The following is a 25,362-nucleotide window of genomic DNA, read 5'->3' as shown; positions in this document are numbered from 1 at the left end:
AAAAAGAAATAAAAAGGGAAGAAGAAGAAGAAGAAGTCTACTTTCAAGAAGACAAAAATAGGCAGATAATGGAATTCTGAATTCTAAACATCAATATTGGTCTCAATAAAGCGACAAACAAACAAAGAGGACACATGCAAAAACAGTTGGGAATTCAATAGTCAAAGGGGAAATCCCAAAACATTCGGTAATCTTTTGGAAAAGCCAGAAACAACCATTCGGGGAAATACGGGGAGGGATTACCCAAAGAAATCAACTCTGAATTTGATTTTATTTATTCAATTTTTACATGACAGGCCTAGCATCATCTGATATAGACAGGCGATTTGTTTTCAGTCTATCCTGTCATTAAACTGAGGAAATTCGGGAAGAATAAAAACTATAAAACGCTAACACTTAAACTGACATTTGTGTTTCTTCTTCACTGTGGTATACAGCTATATACAGTAACCATAGTTTGGGGGCACAGCCTTTAAAAGTTTGTCGCCCTCTTTGGTTCGCCTTTGACTTGTATGACCTTGTGTGACTTTTCCCAAACGCAGAAAACAGAATATTGGCAAAGAATCGACATTTGTGACTCTTCACCCCCATATACGATTATGAAGGCTAAGAGAACTAAGAAAAATCCTTGAGATGTATTCTGAAAAGTATTGTGGTCCATCAATACTGTTATATTTCGCTGAAGTTCATGATTATGTACACTTAATGCTAAAAGATGTTGACAAAGGAAACGCATTTTCTAAGTACAGACATACTAACGTTTGTTAAAAGTGTTATATTTTCAGTTTACATATTACTTTAGGTTTGATATTAGATACAACATCATGTTTACCATTGTTCCAATTAGGGGCAAATTCAAAATGAAATGAGACATTTAAGAAGAACTGCAATACATATTCGGATGATATGTTGAAGTCACATCTCACTGAAAACGCACTCCTTTCATCTTTTACTGAGGCTGTACATCAATGATATCTGATGGCAATATTCTGCTTTATAGTAAAAAAGTACAACAGAAATTGATTTGATTTCATTGGATGTTAAAAGAGAAGAAATTGTCCAGTGATTGACCACTGTGATCTTTTTGAAATTACACATATCAATAAAATACAACAAAATATTGACATATTTATACCATGATTCGGACCGAGGATGCAATCCTTGTGTACTCCTGACTTTGACATACACAAATTCACGTATTTCACCACGCGCCCACATACAGATAGACAGACACACACACACACACACACACACACACACACACACACACACACACACACACACACACACACACACACATATATATATATTATGTATATATATATATATATATATATATATATATATATATGTATATATTTCTTGTTATTATTTTGCTTGTGTTATGACAGTGGTAGGAATTAAAAGAACGAAGTGAATATAAGTCAGGACACTGAGAACACAGGGCTAGAATGAGATGGCTCCTTCAGTGATATAATTATAACAACACTTAGCTTGGTAGCGATGCAGCAGCTTAATATGCTTAGTTGCAGACATATTACATGACACGAACGAGTGATGTTCGTTATTTCGAACGTTCCTTTTCCTTAAACACGCGAATTCTCTATAGGTCTTTACCTTGATATTCGTAGATCCGAAAATGACATTTTGATCGTTGTATACCTCGAAAATTTCGTCAATCCAAAAATGACTTGAAGTATGCTTGCTATGACAAACCTTTGTAATAACGAATCTCCAACCGACACGAACTACACGGCAAGAACTCTTGTAACTTCTAAACGCCATGCTATGATTATTCCTTCCTATAAAGGCTCATTTTTTCCAAAGGTTTGTTAATCCGAAAATGAAATACACATGTAAGGCTGTTTGTTTTTTTCCCCGAAGGTTTGTTATATTATCCGGAAAAAAAAATAAGGTTCGTTTATCCGAAAATGAATAGAAGGTGTGTGCTAACGACTCAACCTTCAGAATAACGAACCTTCGGAATAACGAGCCTTCGGAGTAACGAATTAGCATTATTTCATTTTCGGATTGGTGAACCTTCCAAATAACGAACTATAACTGACACGAACACGTATCTTATAACATTCTATTAACTTTTCAACGCCATGACTGCTCCTTCAACTACTACGTCATTCTTTTTCTTGACTCACCACTTCTAAAACAACTTACAACGTTGTTAAGTTAATGTAGAAGTAATGTGGGAAAGTAAATAGTTGCATTAATAAGTATTTAAGCAATTCAAATATGCACAATATCATATCATTGTTAAAATCAATACCTATATAATCATATTATAGTTTATCTGTTTCCCCATATTTTTTAACCTCGCTTAAATTTGTTTCTTCAATGTTTTCACTATCTTAAATCTTTACTTTGGTAATTGCTCACAATCTTTATAGGGGCCTACATTATAGATCATGCATGCCTTGTCATTAATATATAATGAAATTAAAGCAAAAATTGAATGGAATTGAATTGAATATTAATCACCACTTACTTTCTTTGTCAACAAACAACCGTAAGGAGAAACGGTACCTATTTTTCTGGGCAATTTTGTTTTTGCTGCCGATAGAGTACCCACGTCATCTCCCAAAACAAACGCACATAATATTCCCACAACATGCCCTCACTCGCAATACACACCAAATACCGAAGAGCGAATTAGAACAAAAAGAGAATTATGGCCCTCCCCAACCTCATGCGCTACACTATGGATCATGTTTCAAGTATGTATATCATTATAGCTGGGTACTTTTTTTTTGGGACGCGTCACTGGTGAGTTGAGAAAAGGAGGTTACTGCTTGAACTTGTAAATCGCGTGATCCAGGGACATGTAGACGCTGATGTATACTATCGTCTTTGGTGGTGGTATTTCAGCCGCCTAAACGCGCTGATATCCTTCCTTTCTTCTTTCTTTGTTTTTTTCTTTCTATCGCCGTCTTTCTCCGGCAGTTTTGTTTCAACTTTTCTATAAATAGCACAACATGTCTGGAGAGTGTATATAAACAAGGAGCTATAGTATTCTTTTTAAACACCTCCCCTGTGTAGTCATATCAAACGAGCAGACGAGGGGGGATAAAAAGGAGTGAGTTGTATCATGACTACCCCCCTCCCCCCCCCCCCAAAAAAAAAATCATCATCATCATGATATAAATAAAAACAGTTTAAAAAAGGAATTAAACAATCACAAGATCGAACATGGCCTGCGGAGATAATAGAGGTAAATATGGGGATGATGCAGGAAAGGGTGGAGACGGGGATATCCTGAGATTTCTGGGAGTAGGAAACCGTTTCTTCCTCCTCCACCTCCTCCCCTCCTCCTCCTCCTCCTCCTCCTCCTCCTCCTCCTCCTCCTCCATCAGTCTACCAACCACCTGGCCTCGCCCTGTATCCAGGGTCGCGCGTGATTTGTGGCCTGCAGTGACCTCTGCTGTCACTGGAGCCGATAGGCGAGTTAAGCCCGTGACATTTGGGGTCATCCCGTTGCTCTTAAAACACGGCTCGGCTCTGGCGCTATCGCGAGCGAGAGCCGCGGCCCTGCATCTGTTTTTCCCTATCGACACAAGGCTGGATGTATTGTATTATAATGAGAGTCTTATGGTGTCTGCCATCCGAAGAGGAAAGCGATTACCACTGCCCGTCTCGTATACACTTGCACTTGGTGTACACAACCCGCTGAAGTTCATGTGCCAGACTCCCTACATAAGCGGAGACACGGGGAAGAGCATTCTTGTAGCCATTGCGTTCTAAATTTCACAATGTGTGGTATACCTTCGCCAAATCATCGAAGCCGCTGAATACATAGGACTAGGAGCTGTACTGTTAGTATTTTGTCTCGCCCTTTCTCGCTCTCTCTGTGAATGGGGATGCCCTTACTCCCTGCTGCGTAAGTAGGTAAGGATCCGAAAATAAGATGCTTGCCTACCACTGAGTGTATGGATATGTGTATATTAATATCATGTGCAATATGTGTATACACGGTATTAGATCATAGTGGGTACCGTTGGTATGTATTACTGTGTGAGTGGGTGTCTTTCCTTTATGTAGTCGCATATAAATCATAATGCTTCTATTCAGAAGTGTGACCTTCGCCAGTGGGCTACACATTTTCGGGCTTCAAATCGCAGTCAGTAAGACAATGTTATTATACCAAGGAGGATTGCCTAGTACCTCCTTGATTATACCGCCAGTTTATGCGCAGTAATGTGTTGCTCTCCCTCATATTGCTTTATTCAGAATGACCAGAGAAACTGTCTATATAAATATGATTATTATGATAATGGGCTCGATCTTAAATACTGACACATGTGATGGGTGAATCTGCTAATTTGTCAGCGAACCTTACCATAGTCCAGTTGTAATTACATTGCAGCTATTTCTCACTATCTGAGTCTTGCTATGTTGTTGAGTAAGTAATACCCTATCGAACATTAGTGTACCAGTGATTTTTTTTTTCGTGCAAATTAAGACACATTCTAACTCCGTTGAGATACTTCGCGTTTATTTCCTATTGTGAACCACAAATTCCACAATATTCAAAGTTTCCTTATAGTGCATTATCGGATACAGCATTTATAAAATGTCCAGCCCTGGTTGTTTTACACCAAGTAGCTCAAGAAAGACAACAATATAAAACAAAAATGTCGGAATTTACTGGCTGAGTATCAGTGTTGTATGGAGATGTTCACTTTCATGGATTAAAAAAAAAAACCCACTTAATCATTATATAAAAATGAGAAATTCTGCTGTCTGCGAGATAATGTGAGCAGTTACCGTTTAATGTAAATGAACCTTTACCATAAAGTCGGCACATTCTTACTTATTACTATATAATTTATAAGGCCTATGTACACTATAGTATATGGAAAGATGAGTTGGACCGTAGGATGAAATAATGCCTAACAAGTAGTAAAGGGATGAGACAGCTAGTTCCATGGAAATGTGTAGAACTTCTACAATTCTTTTGCATTCTTATTGATAATTAAATAAATTATTGAGGAAAAGTCTACCATTCTATTTATGTGTGATCGTTGTCTGTCATATTCAGCCAACATGAGCATAGTGTCATGTCTGTGGGCTTTGACCTTTGATGTACGAATTGAGCTCAGAGGCTTTTTTTTTTTTTACTGTCTCATCTCCTTCCTCCCTATTTTTTTGTTTCCTCTTTTTCCCCCACTTCCTTTTTATTGTTTTTCAATTTTTCCTAATTATTCCCGCACTCTTAGTAGTTGTAAGATCTTCACCCCCCCCCCCCCATTTCCTTGCTTCCTCTTAGGTACCCATAATAGCTTAAGCATAGTCCTTTGAGTTGGTACCTTCATTTTTTTTGGGGGGGGGGGGCAGAATGTACATGTTTGTATATTACATACAGTCATCTTCGTGTACTGATCATAGACATGAAGATGTTATTCTTTGCCACTTGACGTGTGTATTCGATAAAATTGTCAAGTTTCACACACTAGGTCCATTTCTTTGTACATTCTGACATTGGAAAAAGTACAAGTTTGACTTGAATTGAATCCAACTGAATTAAATTGAATTAAATTGAACTGAACTGAATTGAACTGAATTGAATAATGGGGTAATTGAAATTGCACTTTTGTTAAAATCACGTGGAAATGATATTGTTTGACTGCTTGTGATGAGTTGCCATCTTATCATGCTGGAATCTGAAAACAAATATACCCTCTTAAGCAACGTTTACACTTTGGCGAGTTGGAGTCGCGAGTCGTGCGCGAGCTGTGCGAGCTCCAACTCGCGTTAACTCGCACAAACTCGCGCGAAATGTATTTTTTATTCTGGAATTTGCATGAGTGATATAAGACTCAACGCCGAGTTCACTACGCTCGCTGTACGAGTGAACCGAGCTCGAAACGAGACATACCGAGCTTAGTATGAGTTGCAGTGACCTTTATACGACTTAAAGCGAGCTTTAAACGAGTTGTCAAGATTTTATCACGAGTAATAAGAGTTTTATACGATCGAGGGGCGGGAAATGCACATTTTTGGCGCTCAAAGATGGATGCCAGAAGCATTTTCGCTCTGCTTGAAGAAGAAGAGACCCTGATCTTCTGCACGATTGGTGCGACCCTGTTGTCAAGGAGGCGCCGCAGAAAAAGAGATGCTCAAGAGAGGACCAAAATGCTTCAAAGGAGGTTTTGGACAAGACCCTGGTTGTTGAGGAGGCCAAAGTACGGACACTATGAGACGCTGATGGCGGAGTTAGCTGGTGAAGACCTGGACGGTCTTGCGGGGGGATATGACAAGGCGAAATAAGACCTTCGTAGATCTCTGACCTCATCTGCTCGCTGGAGGAGCTACAACATAATAAAAGGATACCAGTCACTTCAATACTCATAAGGGTACATCGTTTATATTTCACCATGTTACACAAAACTAGTAAGTTATTGAGCAGTTAACCAGGAATTATACGGTATCACGAAATTATCTCGAGAGTACTGAAACAAAAACAAAAAAATCACAGTTAAGCAAAATGTTCTGCACACGTAATAAAACATATCGTGAGATCTTGAGATTAATGACAGTAATGTAACACTTTACTTTTCCTTTTCTTTAATACAGAATAATGTTCATTATCATAATTTTTTCCCCTTCCACAGGGTTCCTTTATTAGATAATATCATACACACAAATATATACAAAAAGAGATATGTATGTACATGCAGATTTAACACATGATATTCTTGGCCATTCTAAATACAATAAGAACAGCAAACAGTTACAAAAATCAATTATAAATTGCAAATTCTTTTCAAAGTGTCAGAAAATTAACTGACAAATCATTTCATAAGAAAACACAATCAGAAACATTTAGTAAAATGTAACCGCTTTTTCATAAATTTCTTTTCTTTCAGATTTGTTTTACATATATACTTTTCCATATCATAATAACTTTTTATCGCTGACATGATTTGTTCAAAAACTGCTTCATATGCTTCTTTCGTTAAAAAACAAAGTGTGAATAGGGAAAAGGATTTAGAAAAGAAAATTGAAGAATTAGAAAGAATATTGATAATTTTAAATGATAAGAATTCCATATTAGAGGAAATTGAAAAATTGAAATTAGAACTAGAAGTTTTCCGTTTAAAAACAAATGAAGGAATTGTGATTAGATCTCGGATAAAGTGGATGGAGTTTGGTGAAAAACCTTCTAAATTCTTTTTAAATTTGGAAAAGCAAAATAATATCAATAAAGAAATACGTCAGTTATCCACCGAAAATGGTGATATTTTAGATAAACAAAATGACATACTTAAGGAAGTGTTTGATTTTTACTCTAATCTTTATGCAGAAAAAGAAACTGATGAAATTAACTTGGAAATGTTATTAAATCATCCTGACATTCCTAAGTTGTCTTCACAATTGTCCTCTTTATTAGAAGGTCCGTTTAGTGTTGATGAGGTCTATTCCACTTTAAAACTCATGAAAAATAATAAATCTCCCGGACAGGATGGTTTTACTGTAGAATTTTATCATTACTTTTGGGAAGATATTAAATACTTTCTTGTAAGATCACTGAATTATGCGTATTTCTCAGGACAATTGTCAAACTCACAAAAAATGAGAATAATAACCTTGATTCCTAAAGGAAATAAACCTAGACATTTGTTAAAAAATTGGCGCCCGATCGCTTTACTGAATGTAGTTTACAAATTGGCATCCGGTTGTATTGCAAATAGACTCAAGGGCGTTTTGTCTTTTTTAATACATGAAAATCAAACAGGATTTTTGAGTGGTCGCTTCATTGGCGAAAATATACGTCTATTATATGACACGCTACTTTATACTGAATTAAATGATATAGCAGGCATGCTTCTTGTTGTCGATTTCGAAAAAGCTTTCGATTCCGTATCGCATACTTTTCTATTCAAGGTCCTAGATTTTTTTCACTTCGGTCCATCTGTAAAGAAATGGATCAAGTTATTTTATGCAAATGCATCCTCTTGTATATTAGTTAACGGATACTGTACAGATAGATTTGAAATAGGACGAGGGTGTCGCCAGGGAGATCCTTTGTCCCCCTACCTCTTTTTGTTAGTCAGTGAAATACTTGGTATCCTAATACGACACTGGGATTCTTTAGTTGGATTGCATATGAATGGGAAATCGCTTAAACTTTTGCAATATGCAGATGATACCCTTTTGACACTCAACGGTTCAACCCAGGATTTACAAAGTGCTCTTACAATACTTAATGAATTTGCAAATATGTCCAACCTCAAAATTAACGTAACTAAAACTCAAGTAATATGGATTGGGAAGAACAGAACTTTCAAAAAAGAGATTTTACACGAGTACAAATTAAATTGGATATCTGAAGGATATTTCAGGTACCTGGGCATTGACTTTTCAGTTAAATTATCTGAAATGGTTAATCACAATTATCAAGAAAAGGTTAAAGAGATAAAATGTCAGATAGCGATATGGCTGAAAAGAACATTGATTCCCTTAGGGAGAGTAACGACAGTAAAATCTTTATTGATACCCAAACTGAATTATTTGCTTTTATCTCTTCCAGAACCAAAATTAGAAATTATGAATGATGTTAACCGATCTTTTTATAAATTTATATGGCACGATAAACCCGATAAAATAAGTAGGAAACAAATGTGCCAATTATACAGTGATGGTGGGGTTAAAATGACAGATATTTTTATACATTCTAAATCACTCAGAATATCATGGATAAGAAGATTATTTTGTTATCCAAGTAACGAAAATCTCACTTTACATATGTTCCAATCATTCTTGCCTCCATCATACACATCTCTCCACTTATTCATGGGGGCTGAACATTACAAAGAATTAGCCATCTCAATGCGCAACCCATTTTGGAAAGAGGTATTATTAGCCTTTTCAGATCTAACTCAGTACATTGTAGATAATATCGCATGTCAACCCCTTTGGAACAATCCTAGAATACAAGTTAATAATAATGTAATTTATTATAAGTCATGGTGTGTTAAGGGGGTAGGTTTTGTTAACGATATTCTAGAAACAGATGGAAAATTTCTTTCATATTTTGATTTTCAACGTAAATACAATGTACAAGTAAACTTTCTTCAATATTATGGTTTATGTAATGCTATTCGATTTGGTTATAATAAAAATGTCATACCTAAGATTATGGAACCTACATGTATTATCCCTGAAACATTGTTTTTAATTCTGAAAGTGAAAAAAGGTTGGGCACATATCTACCAGGCTTTTTTAAAACATAAGACAAAGGAATGTAAAAGTCTTATAAAATGGAAACAGGAGTTTGATTTTGACAATATCATTTGGAGCTTTTATTACCAAATTCTCTTTTATTCAACTGTCGATGTAAATATGAGGTGGTTTCAGTTCAAGATGTTAAATAGAATTCTTTATATGAAAGACGCTTTATTGAGATTTAAGTTTGTAACAGATAACTTATGTACTTTTTGTAATAACAGCGAAGAAACAATTATGCATATATTTTGTTCTTGTATATATTCAAACGAGATATGGTCAAAACTTGAGTTTTGGCTGTCCCGTAATGCTATTCATATTAAGCTTACAAATCAAAATAAATTATTTGGTTTTTATGGACGTAATAAAAGTGCCCTCAACTGCATTATGATTATAGTAAGGAAAGAAATTTTTACAGCCAAATGCAAAATTGTTTGCCAGTTCATTATCATAATGTTTAATCACCTATTAATGTATTCAGTGGCGATTTCAATATTTTGTTTAAATGTAGCTTATTACAGATCTTAATAAAATAAAATGCATATTTACCCTTCCCAATGTTCTCCCTTTCATCCTCACAATATGTCCCTCCAGGACGCGGAATGTATTGAGAATCCACTCATCTCTCTCACTGTAAGGTGTGTCTCTGGTCCCCTTTCCAGACTTTGGGTTCGTCAGACGGCTGTACTGTGTCCTTATAGACTTGAGGAAATTGTTCAGCTGTTCAACTGAAAAAAAAAATCGAACACTGGGAATTTAAATCACATAAATTAATGGAAAGAAACAAATAACTTTATTTAATTCTTGTTTCTCATACAGTAAAGTATATAGCTTGCTAACGGGATAAACGAAATGTGGGGGTCAAAATTTTCAGGACTAAATATTATGCATGTCATGTCAGTTTTTTACAGGATTTTCGATAATTATGGCAATCATAATCATAGTAGTAATCATGGTAATGAATTCAACAAAATATATTTAGCGAAACTCCGTTTTGCCGCCAGAGCCCCCCTAAAATAATAGATATCAATATTCATCTTCACTTACCGGAGCACACCGGATCGTACTCCTTGGCCTTCTCTTCGATTAGCGTTGTCTTCTTTGCAGTATCCTTGTATGACTTTAGTCGCCTGTTATACAGACAACCGTGATCTCTGTACCACTCTGCTTATTCTACTTCTTGCTCTTCAGTGAATGTGTATGCAGTAAGGTGTTTTTCGTCTCTTCGGGGTGGACTTCTTCGGGGTGGACTTCTTGTTTGGGGTGGACTTCTTTGTTCTTTTCTTTTTTTTCCGTCTTCCCTGGCGTGCCAGACGGAGAACCTTGCGAGTGGAGAAAAATGGGTTCATTTTCCTCCCCAACCAATTCGACAGGCGAGGCCTGATGCTCAGTAGTTTGAGCTTGGACCTGGTCTAGTTTGGTGTCTTGTTCTTTTACCTGTCTCTGCTCGTCATTGATCTCCTCTTCCGTCTCCATTCTCTCTTCCTGCACTTCTTCTACTTCTACCCTTGTTTGAATGACATTATTCTTTCGGTGTTTAACTACCTGAATGGCCACAACTCTTGGATCTCTTGGGTCGGGGCATATTCCTCTCCTGTTTTTGCAAGTTGTAATAATACAGTGACAATGGCCGTTTTAAAAGTACGTGTACATGAGTGGGTCGATTAAAATGTGCTCTGATTTTAAAATATATGTGGAAAAATATAGAACACTGGATATTTATTATTCAGCTGGCATGTCAATGTGCATTTGCAACGCAATCTGACTAAACTCATACGAAACTCGCTGTAACTCGGGGTGCTCGATCTGAACTCGCGCTAATCTCGCGGGCACCTCTCCTTTACTCGTAATACGATCGCAGTGCTCGTATCTCGCTCTAGTAAACTCGGAATGCACTCGCGTATACTCAAATATGGCGAGTTATTACGAGTTATTACGAGTTTATCTCGAGCTTCTTTCGAGTTATTGCGAGTACCGCGAGTATATAACGAGTCTAGCTGAGTTCAGCACGAGTTACAGCGAGTTAGCAAAAATTTTGAACATGTTCAAAAATTTTGGGACTGCTCACGACTTCAAGGAGAGTTGTCCCGAGCTTGAACGAGCTCCGCCGAGCCATGCCGAGTTGTCGCGAGTTATCCCGAGTTACATGGTGAGCTTCACGCGAGTTATCGCGAGTGCCTCATTTTGGCAACTCGCCTTAACTCGCCGTTGCTCGCCATGTCAACTCGCCAAAGTGTAAACGCTGCTTTAATATGACTGTGATATCCTTAGTATTTGCCCCTCAACACCACTCACTTTCAATTTACTCATATGAACATTGATTTCATTGGTCTTTTTACAGGATTAATGAGGATAAATACGGAGTCCCATCTAATAAGAAACACGAAATCGAGCGGACTATACGTTGTTTCATTCTATTGTGTTACTATATAGGCCTATGAATGTTTTATATCTTTGCTACTTTGTCTTCCCCCAATTCCTTCTTTCCAACACTATTTCAGGCAGGTTACATTGTATTGATAAGTAACAATCTAATGCAAAGTAATAATATGATAACGTATAATATACCAGTGTGTCACCATGTTACAAGGAAAGAGTAGTCTTAGTAAGAGAAATAATCTATCGCTTCGTTTCGCAATTTGCATGCATTTTGTTTTGAATGAAGTTGAAATAAAACAAATCAGTAGATCAGTAAGATAAAGTCGAAATGTAATGGGTATGATCATGACCATCGGGCGACAAGTGATTTATGACGTCACGTCTTGAGAGCACGTCTTGGCCACGTGACAATGATGCCACTTATGTAATTTTCCCAACAATTATATGATTTCACATCAATAATTTATGTTGTGTATACATCGCTAGTGCCATGCATAGATTTGTGGGATTTATGTTGGTTCTTGAGCAGATAAACTTTAACTCAAAAAACAAACAAACAACAAAACAAAACAAAGCATAATGCACTGATAAACTTTAACTCAAAAAACAAACAAACAACAAAACAAAACAAAGCATAATGCACTGAGCAAGGATGATGGCACAGAGGCTTACATATTCCAGTACTGCAGCAGTGTTATATGGTTTCAGTACCATTAGCTTAACAACTTTACCTGTGCGCAATAACGTATATTTGTGCAAGTTTTCTTCTTTTGTCCTTCTTCCTTGAACAATCAATCATGCACTTTTTTATGCAAAGCTGAGATGTTATCATCCTCGTTCATTGTGCTTTGTTATGAATTTTGAAAACATATTAATTCATCATCCCAATCACTATAATAAAATTCTGAAACTCTGTACCAAGTATAACCAATTTGTAGATGTAACATTCAAACACAAAAGTCTGAAAATCATCCGAAATTCTCCTGTAACCCGTCGAGGATGGGCTGATTTTGCTACAACAAGAAGTGCGTATTTCCCAAAGACACTTGCCCGAGTAAACTCGGGACTCTTCCGTAACGGGTTAAAGGGATAATTGACCATTTGCAGATGAAACAAAAACCCAGCATTAGTAGTTTATAAATGTTAGGGATAGAAACAACCACTGTAAAAATTTCAATCCGTATTATCGATGTTAAGTATTGTTAAATACACGAAATGTGAACAATAGTTACAATTAAAATGTTTCCAGACTAAACCGTCTACAGTTATGGTTAATTAAGACAAATACTGATATCTCCTTTATTTTATTATCCGCGTAAGCTTTATTGCGAAAACTTTGTGTGGTATATAGGATGTTTTGTGATACAACATACCTACGCATATGCATCAAAAATGTGATATCTTGAAAAAAAAAAAAATCACTGCTCCCAAGAGTAAACTGGACCTCTAAGTTTGCATCGGTTTAAATTTGTCTAACGCCGTTGTTTTGATTTGCACATAACAAGGCATGTTAACATCACATAACATGACGAACCAGAGTTACAGGAGAATTACAGCACTTGTCTTTCCAATGAGAATATCCAGTTACTCTCATTTCGTGATATAATTCTATGCTGTGATTCTGAACTGTGACATTTATGAGACCAGAAACGCATGAGAAGGTGATTTTGAAGTGTCCGGGGGTCAACGTGCTGAAAGATTTGTTTTTCCCATCCGAGTACGATATATATTTATTCTACTACACTCAAGTTGAAGTTCCTTTCGCCTTGTTTCAAAAACACCCACACTTGGGCAATTCCATGAGAAATGTTCACTTTGATGAAAAAATGAAGTTTTGAGTTTCACTTAAGTTCACAAATATTCTGAAAAAGTAACATATATATTTTCATTTTTCACTAGTCTCATCTTTGTCATTACAAAATTTTGTATTTTTCTCAGTCAATGAAAATACTGTATGATGTGTTGCAATGAGGCAAAAATTTGGCTATTTTTAAAGAGTTTAGTGTTCCTGTCTCTAAAGCAGGCCAGATATGTCCTAGAGGCCTTGTTCAGCTTTTGAATTATAGTCCAGTGTATATATCAACGGAAAATCACAACCAACTTCCTCAGCATTCATCATTTTTTGACCCATTGATCCTCAAAGTTGTGTGATTTCTCTAACATTTGAAGCGTCATGTCCGTTACGTTTTCCACTATAAGTTTTCATAGCCAAGAGGAAATTAGTGTAAAGTTGCTGCAAATTCATTTTCTATGTTAGGATTGAATCCCCTTGCATGTGTGGAAACCGCTTTTCTATACCACTTCTAGTTTTCCTGTAAATGGCGTAACGGACATGACGCTTTGCGTAACGGACATGACGCCTCATTTAGACAAGTGGCAGAAATAACACTGTGGCTCAGTGAAACATTGTGGTGATTAGTTTTAATTGCTTGAGGATAGTAGGACATTTCTATACTTGAGTAAATAATTAAGTCTGCACATCACTCAATAAAACAAAAACAATTAGACTTTGCTTTCTGCCACTGGAAGACTGTTGATTTTAGATGATCTTGCTACCCTGTTACACCGGTTTGATCCATCCCCACCTCTTGTAATCCTGACTGATAAACAGCAGCTGTCATTCCAAGGAGTATTTAGACAGTGGAGTTTTCACTGTTGGCCTTCCCTTCAATACTTAAAATGAGCACTTTCTACATATAAGTACATTGTAGACAACATTTAACACATATTCGCCATGGAGTCAACACAACAGGCAGGAACTCCTGCACAAATGGATCCTCGTGCATCCAATGAACATGATCACTGATGATACAACAAAGAATCCAAATGTCACCAGCATCAATGTCTTCAATGATGGTGTTGTCTCATAATTTAAAAAAAAAGTTTGTGCTTCATCCATACATGTACCTCTCTCATCTCTATGACTCTATAAATCCACACCTTCAGTGGCACGTTAATGAGATATCACTTGCCAAGAGGGCTGAGAATGGAATTGTTTCTTTATTAAGCGTGTTGACAGTACATGTAGCTCTATCGTCAGAGAAAGTCGGTCTGAATGCTGCCTATCCATTTCATCAATACAACTAAACTAGATATACCTCTATGCCAAGGGATATACCGGTATATATGACAGCACACAGCATCGTACAAAAAGCACAATATTGAGATGGTATGAGAAGATGTTTATCCACTGAAAGGTACACTGTATAATCATTTACAACCAGTTTGTAGGGAAAGCATCCAGTATTTCAAAAAGTCCTACTCACAAGCTGGTGAGAATAATGTAACCAGTACACCACTCTGGCAAGCCTAAGCAAGCAAGAAGTGGATTATACAATTTGTACGAGTTGAATTTGCCGTGAAGAAAACAAGAAATACTTTGTTGCCCAGGTGACCACTCTACATGGAAATGGATTACCGGTATTATTATGTTGTGAAAATTCTCAGAAAAAAAAGGGGGCTTGATCATTCACTTCTAGCCAAGAAAATAAAGCATTTGTTGACAATGATAAAGTACTGGTACTAGCAGTGGAAGTTTTTACAATAGTCTATCCAAGATTGGATAACAGAGGATGATTCTACTCCAAGGATGACATTAATGCCAAATGAAAGAACTTTGCAGAAATAAAATTTACATACCTTATTTCTTTCAGATGATAACATTAATTTGATAATGGTACCAAACAGTTTTGTGGTCCTGTTTCATTGCATAAAAGTTGATGCAATCCTGAGTTCATTTTAATGATGTTGTATTCAAACTTTTTATTTCATACAGATCTGGTTCTGGTTTGTTCTGTTTTCTTTGCCTATCCGCAGATATGGAGACATGATCTTCTGTGTTGTACATGTACATGTGTATGCCATTGTGGTACTCTGGGCATTGTACTCCATGTGCTTTAGAGTAGCTGTTAGATCACTGAAACCTGCAATAAAAGGACTTTTTGATGTTTTGTTCAAGAACATAATGTAGTTAGCAGTGTGCAGTAATTTTAATCTTTTTATTTTGAAACAAAGAAGTGAAAATATGGTCCACCTTACAAGGGTGTCATGTCCGTTACGCTAGTGTATAATATTAAGTATCAAATATTAGGCCACTAAGAAAAAAATAACCACAGTATAAGATAGTAATATGTCCTGTTTTGCTATGGTGGGTGGTAGTAACTGGAAATTTGTCACTAATTGTAGCTAGCTGGTGCAGGAGCGAATTTTTTATATATTTGTTTGTTTTGTAAATATATACAAAGACTAACCCCCCTAAAATGATATGAATATAAGAAATATTACATGATTGCAGTTATGATGTGTGTCCCTATGTTTTAACCTTACTATGCAAACAATTGAATATCTGTTATACCTTGTAATAAAAAAATTCTCTTAGCTTACAAAAAGTGGACAAAACTGTCATGTCCGTTACACTCGAAGTGTCATGTCCGTTACGCAATATTTTAAACTATTAAAAAAGAATGAACAGTAAAACTACTCTAAATTAGGACTTTATGAGTAAAGCATGACCTAAAGGTTTAATCAAGACCAAAACCAGCTGCATCTTATCCAAAAATTCACAGGAATTTTCATAATGATAAGTAGATCAAAATGCCTTGTCCATTTAGTGTCATGTCCGTTACGCTCGCTAAAAATGCAATTTCTCAACAACCACTTGATAAATTTCCATGAAATTTTCAGTGTACGTTCCATATACTTAAATGTGTCTGATAAACTCAATTAGAAACTTTTGGAGACTCCCAATTTCACTGTGTGATGGTTTGAATCACAAAAAAGTGGTCTGAATGTCATGTCCGTTACGCTGGAATTGACCACTTACAGTAATTTCTTCTAGAGAGAATATTATGGTCGGCAAACGTTGTTTATAAAATGTGGATGGTTTACGGCAATGATCTTCAAAGTTAGTTATAGAGAGGATATTGTCTCAACTCGAGACAATAGGATTACTCCTTAACGGAGGGGTACCTCCCCCTTTTTAGGAAAGTGTTTGAACTTTTTGTTGGTGTTGTTTGTTTATTTGTTTGCTTGTTTGTTTTTGTAGGTAACACTCAAAATCATTTAAATTCTTTTTCCCCCCGTCGAATCCAGATCCAGGATACATCCAAAATGGAACGAAATGCGAAAGAAACCAGACACTCTCTGACGATGGAGGAAGGTCGAGGTAAACCATCTTTGGCCGAGATGTGCACGGGCGAGCGCACCAGTCATCGAGTCTGCTGTAAGCGCGTCCTGCCCTGGGTTCTCTTCACCTTCTTCATCTCACTGACCGTTGTTCTTTTGGTTCTTTTTCTGGTCTTTGAAGGTTGGTCGCTAGGGCAAGCCTCTGTTAATATAAGTCAGGGTATCGTCCTTCTAAATACCATAGTCGGCAATGATATACTGAATATGAATAGTGTTTGTGCCCTAACATTGCTATGTTACAATATATTTTGTTTGCATTCTAAAATAAGTACTTTTATTAGTGTATATGTGTTTGTATTATCAGTATCATAAGGGCCTATATCATCAATGATAATATGTACGATGGTACGTAGATGAATATAACATAAAAACATTATATTGGTATTGCACGTACACACTGCTTTGGATCATGTATTCTTTTCTCAATAGAAGTAAATGAACAATTGAATTGAATTGAATATATTCTAAAAGATAATGTTGGTGATGTCATCATCGAAACCTATAGAAATCAATTATACAATTTCAGAGAGGTAATTTTGTCCAAGGAATGTTTTGTTACAGGTGGGAAGTAAGTCAGCTGCTGAAGCATGACTGTATATCGCTTGTAACTAAGAATATTATTCTATCTTTATTTCCGATTCAGTATAGATATAAAAATGCATGTGAATGTGAGCAAATTGTACATACGTGTTGATATAAAACAATGAAAACATTGACAAAACAAGGAAAGATTATTAAAAACAAGAGAAAAAAAACATGGGGAAAACAGATAGCATAGGTACATGAAAAACACAAGCTCATTAACATTGTACAGTTGATCAGGAAATAGTGTGTGCGTAGAAAGCCAGAATAGGCTTGTTATGTTACACATAAAGATCCCGTGATATAATCATTATCAAAAATAGCACCAAAAAAAAAAATAATGTGTAGGCCCTACCAATTTAATCATGACATAAAAAGAATATTATGGTAAATATTTTCTAACTTTGATTTCACTGCGGTTATTCACCTGAATTGAGATAGAAACTTGCAACAAAAATCTTGAGTATTTTGCTCAATATTTTTAGATTGACTGCAAAGCTACATAATGTTGCCAGGATAAAACACAAAGCGAGTGAGCGGGTAGGTTTGACGCTTGTTCGCAAAAAAAAAAAAAAAAAAAAAAAAAAAGTGCATACAAGTGTCTTCTAAAAACAGTTCATGCATTCACTTTCTAGCTTTTTATTTTACTCGGCAGGCAGAACAATATGGGTCAAAATGCAGAGCAACTGAAAACATGATACCTGTTTACCTTACATCTTGTGCCCACATTTGTTATGTTTTCGTAGTCACATTCATGTAATACGAACCTTGCACACCTGATAGGAGGTTTCAAATTTTAGAAAACAGGTGATTTTTTTTTTCGTCTCACAGTCTTTAGGCACTCTTCATAATATCGGCGTTTAGTAGCTCCATCCCATCAAAATTCTTAAAGGGGATGGCTAGTAACTGATCAGTGGGAATGCTGGGGGATGATTGTTCCAAGTCTTGTGGGATTCATTTAAGAGTACATTATATATCTATCCTTGTGTGAAAATTATTTGCTTCAGAACGGTCTCATAATTTTTCAAGTAGTGTGCAGTTTACTGCCCCGTCACTGTACAGGCATGCTAGCCTGGAAACATTAAACTGCACATTACTTGAATATGAGACCATTCTGAAGCAAATAATTTTCACACAACAATAGATATATAATGTACTCTTAAATGAATCCCACAAGAATTGGAACAATCATCCCCCAGCATTCCCACTGATCAGTTAGTAGCCATCCCCTTTATGAAATCTATCAAACTTCGTTTGTAGACACTTACTCCCCCCCCCCCCCCGTGTATATCAACATAATTATTTATTAGCTTTTGTTACATTTTCCCCCTTCATGTGTTTGTTTCGTCAACAGATTACAATATACATCAGAGGGGAAGTGTTACGTCAGGTAATTTGCATATTCATATATTTATTTTTTTTTTATCTATTTAGTCTGCATATGTGAGAATCAACATTTCAGATTTTGTTACACTTCGGAAAAGAAATTTGATCACTATGAATGCGAGCCACCGAGTTTGTTTTATTGTTTGTGCAATTTTTCTACATGTTCAGCTAAGCCATACACAGTGTTCGTTTTTGTTTGTTTGTTTGTTTGTTTGTTTGTTTTTTTGGTTCTGTTTTTGTGGAGAGTTAAGAAAGACAACATAGGCCTTGTATATAACAGGTAGCATGGTGATAAAGTTCATCGTTTGCAATAAAGAAGATACCTGGGCTTTCGTCAAAAATACATTTCAGCAAACAAAGGTTACAGGGGTTGACCCCATCCATGAGCCAAGATTTGATGACGACTCATTCATCATACATTCTGTTCGACAAATTATTGGCAACCCTACTTGATTCGGAGTTTTTAATGTATTTCCGTAATATTTACATCTTGGGATAAATGCTTTCTCTAAGATGTACCTCGTGACGCTGATCTTGTAGGGGAAAAAACGGTGCTACCGACATTGCTTGAATTATTTTATACCTATCACAGTACCCCATAATCATAAAAGAGCTGAGCGTGCATTGAAGAGGTTATTCCGGCTAAATGAGACCACATCACATTATATCATTATGTGATGTGTGTAGACCCAAAGCAGTGCATGCAGTAAAACTGAAGCGTTAAGATTAAAAGCATTGATATAATGACTCAATTCACTTTAAAAGCTGTGTAAACATTGGTTTTACAAGAACAACATAAGTTGAGTTTTTGTCTGTTTGTGGGTTTTTTTTTGTGTGTGTGTTTTTAACAACATAAGATAATTTGAGTTTCATTGACGTGGTATCGAATGGCTTGTGGGCACCGTTTTTGCAAGAGCGTATAGCCGTGCACTATAACCACGTATTCATGCACGACGTGCAATATAATTGCATGCTTCTGTTTACATCGTAACATATCGATTCTCTACAATTCATTATCATACACTAGATGCATTTCGACTGTATAATTAGCCTTGCAATTTTATTCATTCATGACCAAGGATTGAGAAAAGGGTTATAATAAGTACACGCATAAGCCATATTTGATAAGTCGTAAAATATCTAATATATTGCCTTCGGGTTCATGTAGGCCTGATGGTGCCTCCGAGATCTTGTATTCTTTAGAAGCATTCGAAATTCATACACCATGTCATGATACCTGGATGCATATTTTCCCCAGGTCCAAACTCGCCACCCGTGATTTCCACTTCATCGTCGCCATCGGCGCTGTGCATTCAGCAAGTCGTCGAGCCGCACCCCGGCATCGATCTCAGGGTGTCGGGTGGGCGCCCGACCGACATTGAGTCTTGGCCGTGGATGGCCTCGCTACGGGACCAGCACGGCTCGCACATGTGCGGAGCGACGCTCATTGGCGATCAATGGTTGCTCACAGCTGCTCATTGCCTGTAATGCGTTTTTACCAATGTCATAATACATTCGATGATGATACATGTACATGTACTATACCCTTTTTGACTTTCTAACCCAACGAGTGTGTGCCTTACACGTGTTACAAACGAACGTTACAATGATGGCACCTTTTTCCCACTTAATTTGACAAGTACTCTTGACTGTTCGTAGTTTTGACCCAAAACTTTGATGATGAAATTGAAAAGTCGTGATAATCGTGTCTCTGTCTTTCAATTACACTACTCCACTCACTGTGAGTCTCTTCACACGATCGTAAGTGACAAAGGTGGCGCTGTTACCTATCACGATTCAAGGAAGACAGTCTTGAATCTCTGGCAACCAGATACTCTGCGTCATTTTGATGCAGACAAAATAACCCGGCTGACGTTTATGCCACATTTACACGTATGCCTCACTGGAAGGACTTTGTTGACAACGACACTATGTACTCATAGGAGCTCACAAGATGTTTCAGTTATATGTGCTGTAGGACCAAAGTAGGAAGAGTCAAAAAACATTATCAGCAGAGTCATCTGAAGAGCATACTACGATCCGTTTAACCATTTCGCCACCATTATGGTCGCTGCGTGGTCCATCGAGGTACAGTTGCTAGTATCTCCCATTATCTCTAAGTACCGATTAGACCCCCACGCTCATAAGGCATTCATTATCTCGAGTGCATTTTTTTTTCATGCACTTCCTTGTCGCTGCAGTGACAACGAATCTTCACGCGAACTTGGCTCCGTCGTGATGGGTGACACTTCCCTCGCCGAGAACTCCAGCAGCCACGTGACCAGGAACTCGTTTCAGATCTACGTGCACGATGAGTTCGATGCGGCGGCGTTCACCAACGACATCGCCGTCGTCCGCTTTGACCCACCCGTAGTGACGTCATCTGGGGTTTCCCCGGCGTGCCTCAATGACGACGCGAGGGAGATGGAGTTGTTCACCACGTGCTACGTGCTTGGCTGGGGGAAGACGTCCTTTTCCGGTAAGGGTGATCCCTGGATAAATTTGGACGTCTTTCATCATCTGGTCATCCATTTTTATCTACCTTCTTTATTTTCTAATAGCGACTGATAATCACAGTACTATTGCTTCTGCTGCTAATATCAAGACAACTGTTGTTACCACAAATAATTGTGATTTTGATAGAGAAGGCCCAGATGATAAATGATTATCACTGTTTGTCATATTAATGATTGTGACGGTAACAATCGTTCATCTTTATTGCCCTGACAGTGCTCTTTAATGACACAATTAGAAGTGAGAGAAAATGAATTACAGGTGTATGTGACCATGGAGGAGGTCTGGGGCCTGTCTTATAAAGACTTGTGATAGAAATCAATCACAAGTTTTTTGTGTGCTGCAATGGAAGTTGCGATTGATTTGGGGACTTGTGACTGATTTGAAGGCTTTATAAGACGGGGGCCCTGGAACAATAGGGAGCTTTAGATTTTAGACGCGCGGACGTTCAAAGGGAAAAAAAAACATGGTCTGAGCGTGCGCAGTAGCGCACATCAAGTTACTGCGCACGCTCAGACCATGTTTTTTTTCCCTTTGAACGTCCGCGCGTCTAAAATCTAAAGCTCCCTATTGATAGGATGCGACGTAAAACATGCATAACGAGAGTCTAGCCTAGAAATTTATATAATCGAGAGAGTAACAATAGCCCGACTTCTTCCACTCTGTCTTGTTTACCATACTCGCAGTATGCCCTGTATGATAATGATACAGTCTGATAGCAATGCTGATAACAACATGAAATGTCTTGCTCCTGTTATTGTTCCTATTCGTGTCTTTTGATATTCTTTCCTTTTCCCTAATCTTCTTTCATCTCCTGTTATTATCCCACCACTGTTATTATCATCATTAATGTTGTTATGTTGTTGTTAAAGATGATGATGATATTATGGCCTCGGAGAAACTGGGTACCAACTCAAATTATACCGTAACTCGCGGGAAATGCCATGTTAAAAGCTAGCCGATGATAATGTAACGTCTTTTCAGATTTCGGCTCCACGTTACTCCAAGAAGGGAGGGTACCACTAGTACCTCTGGACGAGTGCACGGAAGCCTATGCCGGCAGACACCACCTGAGCGATCACGTGATCTGTGCGGTGTCGTCCGATGCCCAGGTCGACACCTGTAAGGTATCTATCAGAACAGGGCCCCGTTTCTTAAAGCTGTTCGTAAAGTTGCGAACAACTTACGAGCAACTTGTGATCAGTTCTTGTGCTGAATTATTAAAATTCTGATGGGTATAGCCCATCAGAACTGATCACCAGTCGCTCGTAAGTTGTTCGTAACTTTACGAATAGCTTTATGAAGACAGGGCCCTGGATTATTATCTTATACAGGCCTTTCAAGTTGGAATGAAAAAATAATGCTAATAGGGAGCTTTAGATTTTTCACGATGTGGACGTTCAGAAGGGGGAAAAAAGAAAAAAAAAAACATGTTCTGTGCATGCGCACAATCGCTTATCAAAATCGGTCCATCGAATGCTCGGTATATCTCGCGTCGTCTGAGTTTTCATTACGCGTTCCGGGCTATTTTTGTGTTCGCTCAATACATTCACGACGCAGAGAGTTATTGTATTTTATGCACTGATCACAATATGGGGAACCATTTTACTTCTTGATAGGTTGCGTCCTCGCGTAATCTAAAGTACTTTGCAATACGACGCAGGCCCTCTAGACTGGCTAATTGCAATCGTCGTTTTAAACGTCAGCGACGCAAATCTAAGGCTCCCTAATATCATGGAGGCACTGTACCTCCATGCTAATATCAATCGACCGACACCTTTAACTTAATCATCGGATGGAGTACGTGGAACATAATAAACTAAGGTATTGATTGTCACTTACAGTCAAAAAAAAAAATCAAATCATGAAATGTTACTCTTGGTCGTCGTCGTGACATAGGAACATACACAATATTATGTACATATTTCCGAACAAAGACAGTTTGAATAACTCAACGTCTGATGGTAAATGAGCAATGATCGATCAGCTAACCAAGTTTCAAAACTTGTTGTGCTTTGAGGGGCGACTAGCACAGAAAACCACTTAGCCTTGTATATTTACTGCCCAAGTTGTTAAGTGACTGGCATAAAGAGTTAATCTTCAATACAAAAATATTGAGGTTGCGATGAAGATAAAAAAAAAATGAAATCGAAAGGATTGACCCTCGTCAACTTACTTCTGCGCTAAAGTATTTTCTTCCTGATATTTCTTCTTCTTTTTTTTTTTTTTTTTTTGCTTGTAGTGAAAAAAAAAAGTTTCAAAATGCATGTGTTCCGATTTGCCACTATTATAGAAAATGCTATTAAAAGCACGCACGCACATGCGCACACAGACACGACACAAGTGCGTTAATGGATGTTGTACGCATTCTACAAGTAATCCAAATAACAAAATACGTATCATAAATAAAACAATACAAATCGTATTGAAATTAGTATCAAACTTTTGATCTCAATACAAAATATTTACCTCCGGAATATTCAGCTGTCAACGCTATACAGCCTACATCAGCGGAATAACCCGTCTTGTATTGAGATCAAAATTAACATCAATTTCAGTTGAATTTCCAAAATAGATGAGCTTCTACTCTCATACAAATCGTAGTGGTTTGCAGGTCGAACACATTTGTCATTTTCAGTGTGACGAACTTCCACGTTGACAAGATAATTAGTTTTTATTAGCTTTGTATTGATGTATCATCAGTGTATCGTGATATTGGGCACCGAAAGGTGGCAAGTACGTTAGACATATAGAAAGGCATACACTGTAGCCACTACAGTGTATGTGCGTTGTATGTACAAGTACCCACTTTATCATCAAAATCAAAATTATTTTCTGAAGTGATTGAATGCGATCCTTGTATAGACAACACTCGACAGTTTTTATTGTTTTATTGTTTGTAAACTTGATATTTTGTATGTTTTTTTCTATTTGTTTGTTGTTATCCACTCAAAGTTTGTCCTCTTTATCTGTTTTCTGGCAATTAAGTCACGTTAGTACTGAGCATTGCCTTGGTGAATCACTGTCGTTGTAAATCATAATTATCATTTGGGTTTCGTTCTTGCACGACTAGGGCGACAGTGGTGGTCCGCTGATGTGTCGTGATAACGCCACCAACGCCTGGTCCGTGGTAGGCGTTACCAGTTTTGGCTACGGCTGCAACACGCCTACCAATCCAGCGCCCGGCGTCTACTCCCGAGTGTCGTGGTACTTCGCAACCTTCATCAAGGCGATAGTGGAAGGTGAAACAGACCAAAGATGACATCACTTCCGGTAAAGGGCGGAGCCACGCAGCTTTTAAACGCCGTTTATGTCTTGCCTCGAAGCGTATTTTTTTCTCTCTCTCCTGTTTCTTACGGGTACCAAAGTATGCTTCCATTCATTTGATAAGAAAATTCTATTGTAAGCAGCCGTCAAGACTGCATGCCATTTCGTATCAAGAAAGATAAGATACATTAACACGTTAAGTCCGTTGTATATGACTAAAATAATCATTATCTCTTTCATGTGGTCATTTTGTCCCTGTTTGATTCATTTCAAGTACTAACCAATTAGAATTATAGAGAAAAATGTGTGATTTTTGGTCATATTTTATTATACACTCTAGGTTATTACGGAGAGCCCCAGGGGTAAACTTTTCGTCCCCAAGCCTAGGAAAGATGCCGTTGATATTTATCCATTTCATCTATTAAAGCATCTATCTATCTATCTATCTATCTGTCTGTCTATCTATCTATCTATCTATCTATCCATCTATCTATCTGTCTGTCTATCTATCTATCTATCCATCTATCTATCTGTCTATCTATCACTCTGTATCCATCTGTCTATCTACACTTCTCTCTTTTTTGTCTTTCCTCCCTTCTTTCTTTCTTTCTTTCCTTTTTTTTTTTTGTTTCTTTGAACTCAATTTTGAATTGCATTTGAATTTTGTGGAGTCAAACATTCCCTAAAGAAGTTTATGAAGTAAATGATATTGTATAATAATCATTTCTAAATAAAGAGAATTCTATGTAATTAGCATCGCTATGGAATCAATGATAAATCAGCCACTGAATATGGGTAATGTTCTCTTTTTAT

At 37.3% G+C, this 25,362-nt stretch overlaps 1 protein-coding gene across 1 annotated transcript; it reads left to right on the top strand.

Moving 5' to 3' along the window:
- The first annotated feature begins 3,591 nt into the window (after positions 1 to 3,591).
- LOC140240020 (chymotrypsin B-like) lies at positions 3,592 to 25,137 on the top strand. The gene is made up of 7 exons (XM_072319831.1): positions 3,592 to 3,897; positions 16,708 to 16,921; positions 18,737 to 18,772; positions 20,027 to 20,252; positions 20,970 to 21,247; positions 22,267 to 22,409; positions 24,356 to 25,137. Exons 2-7 carry the CDS (start codon positions 16,726 to 16,728, stop codon positions 24,542 to 24,544), a joined length of 1,068 nt encoding a protein of 355 aa, XP_072175932.1. The 5' UTR covers positions 3,592 to 3,897; positions 16,708 to 16,725; the 3' UTR covers positions 24,545 to 25,137.
- Positions 25,138 to 25,362: the final 225 nt, after the last annotated feature.

The sequence above is a fragment of the Diadema setosum genome, chromosome 16 (genome assembly GCF_964275005.1).
Source record: "Diadema setosum chromosome 16, eeDiaSeto1, whole genome shotgun sequence".
Taxonomy (NCBI): domain Eukaryota; kingdom Metazoa; phylum Echinodermata; class Echinoidea; order Diadematoida; family Diadematidae; genus Diadema; species Diadema setosum.
This window is presented reverse-complemented; position numbering and strand designations above follow the sequence as displayed.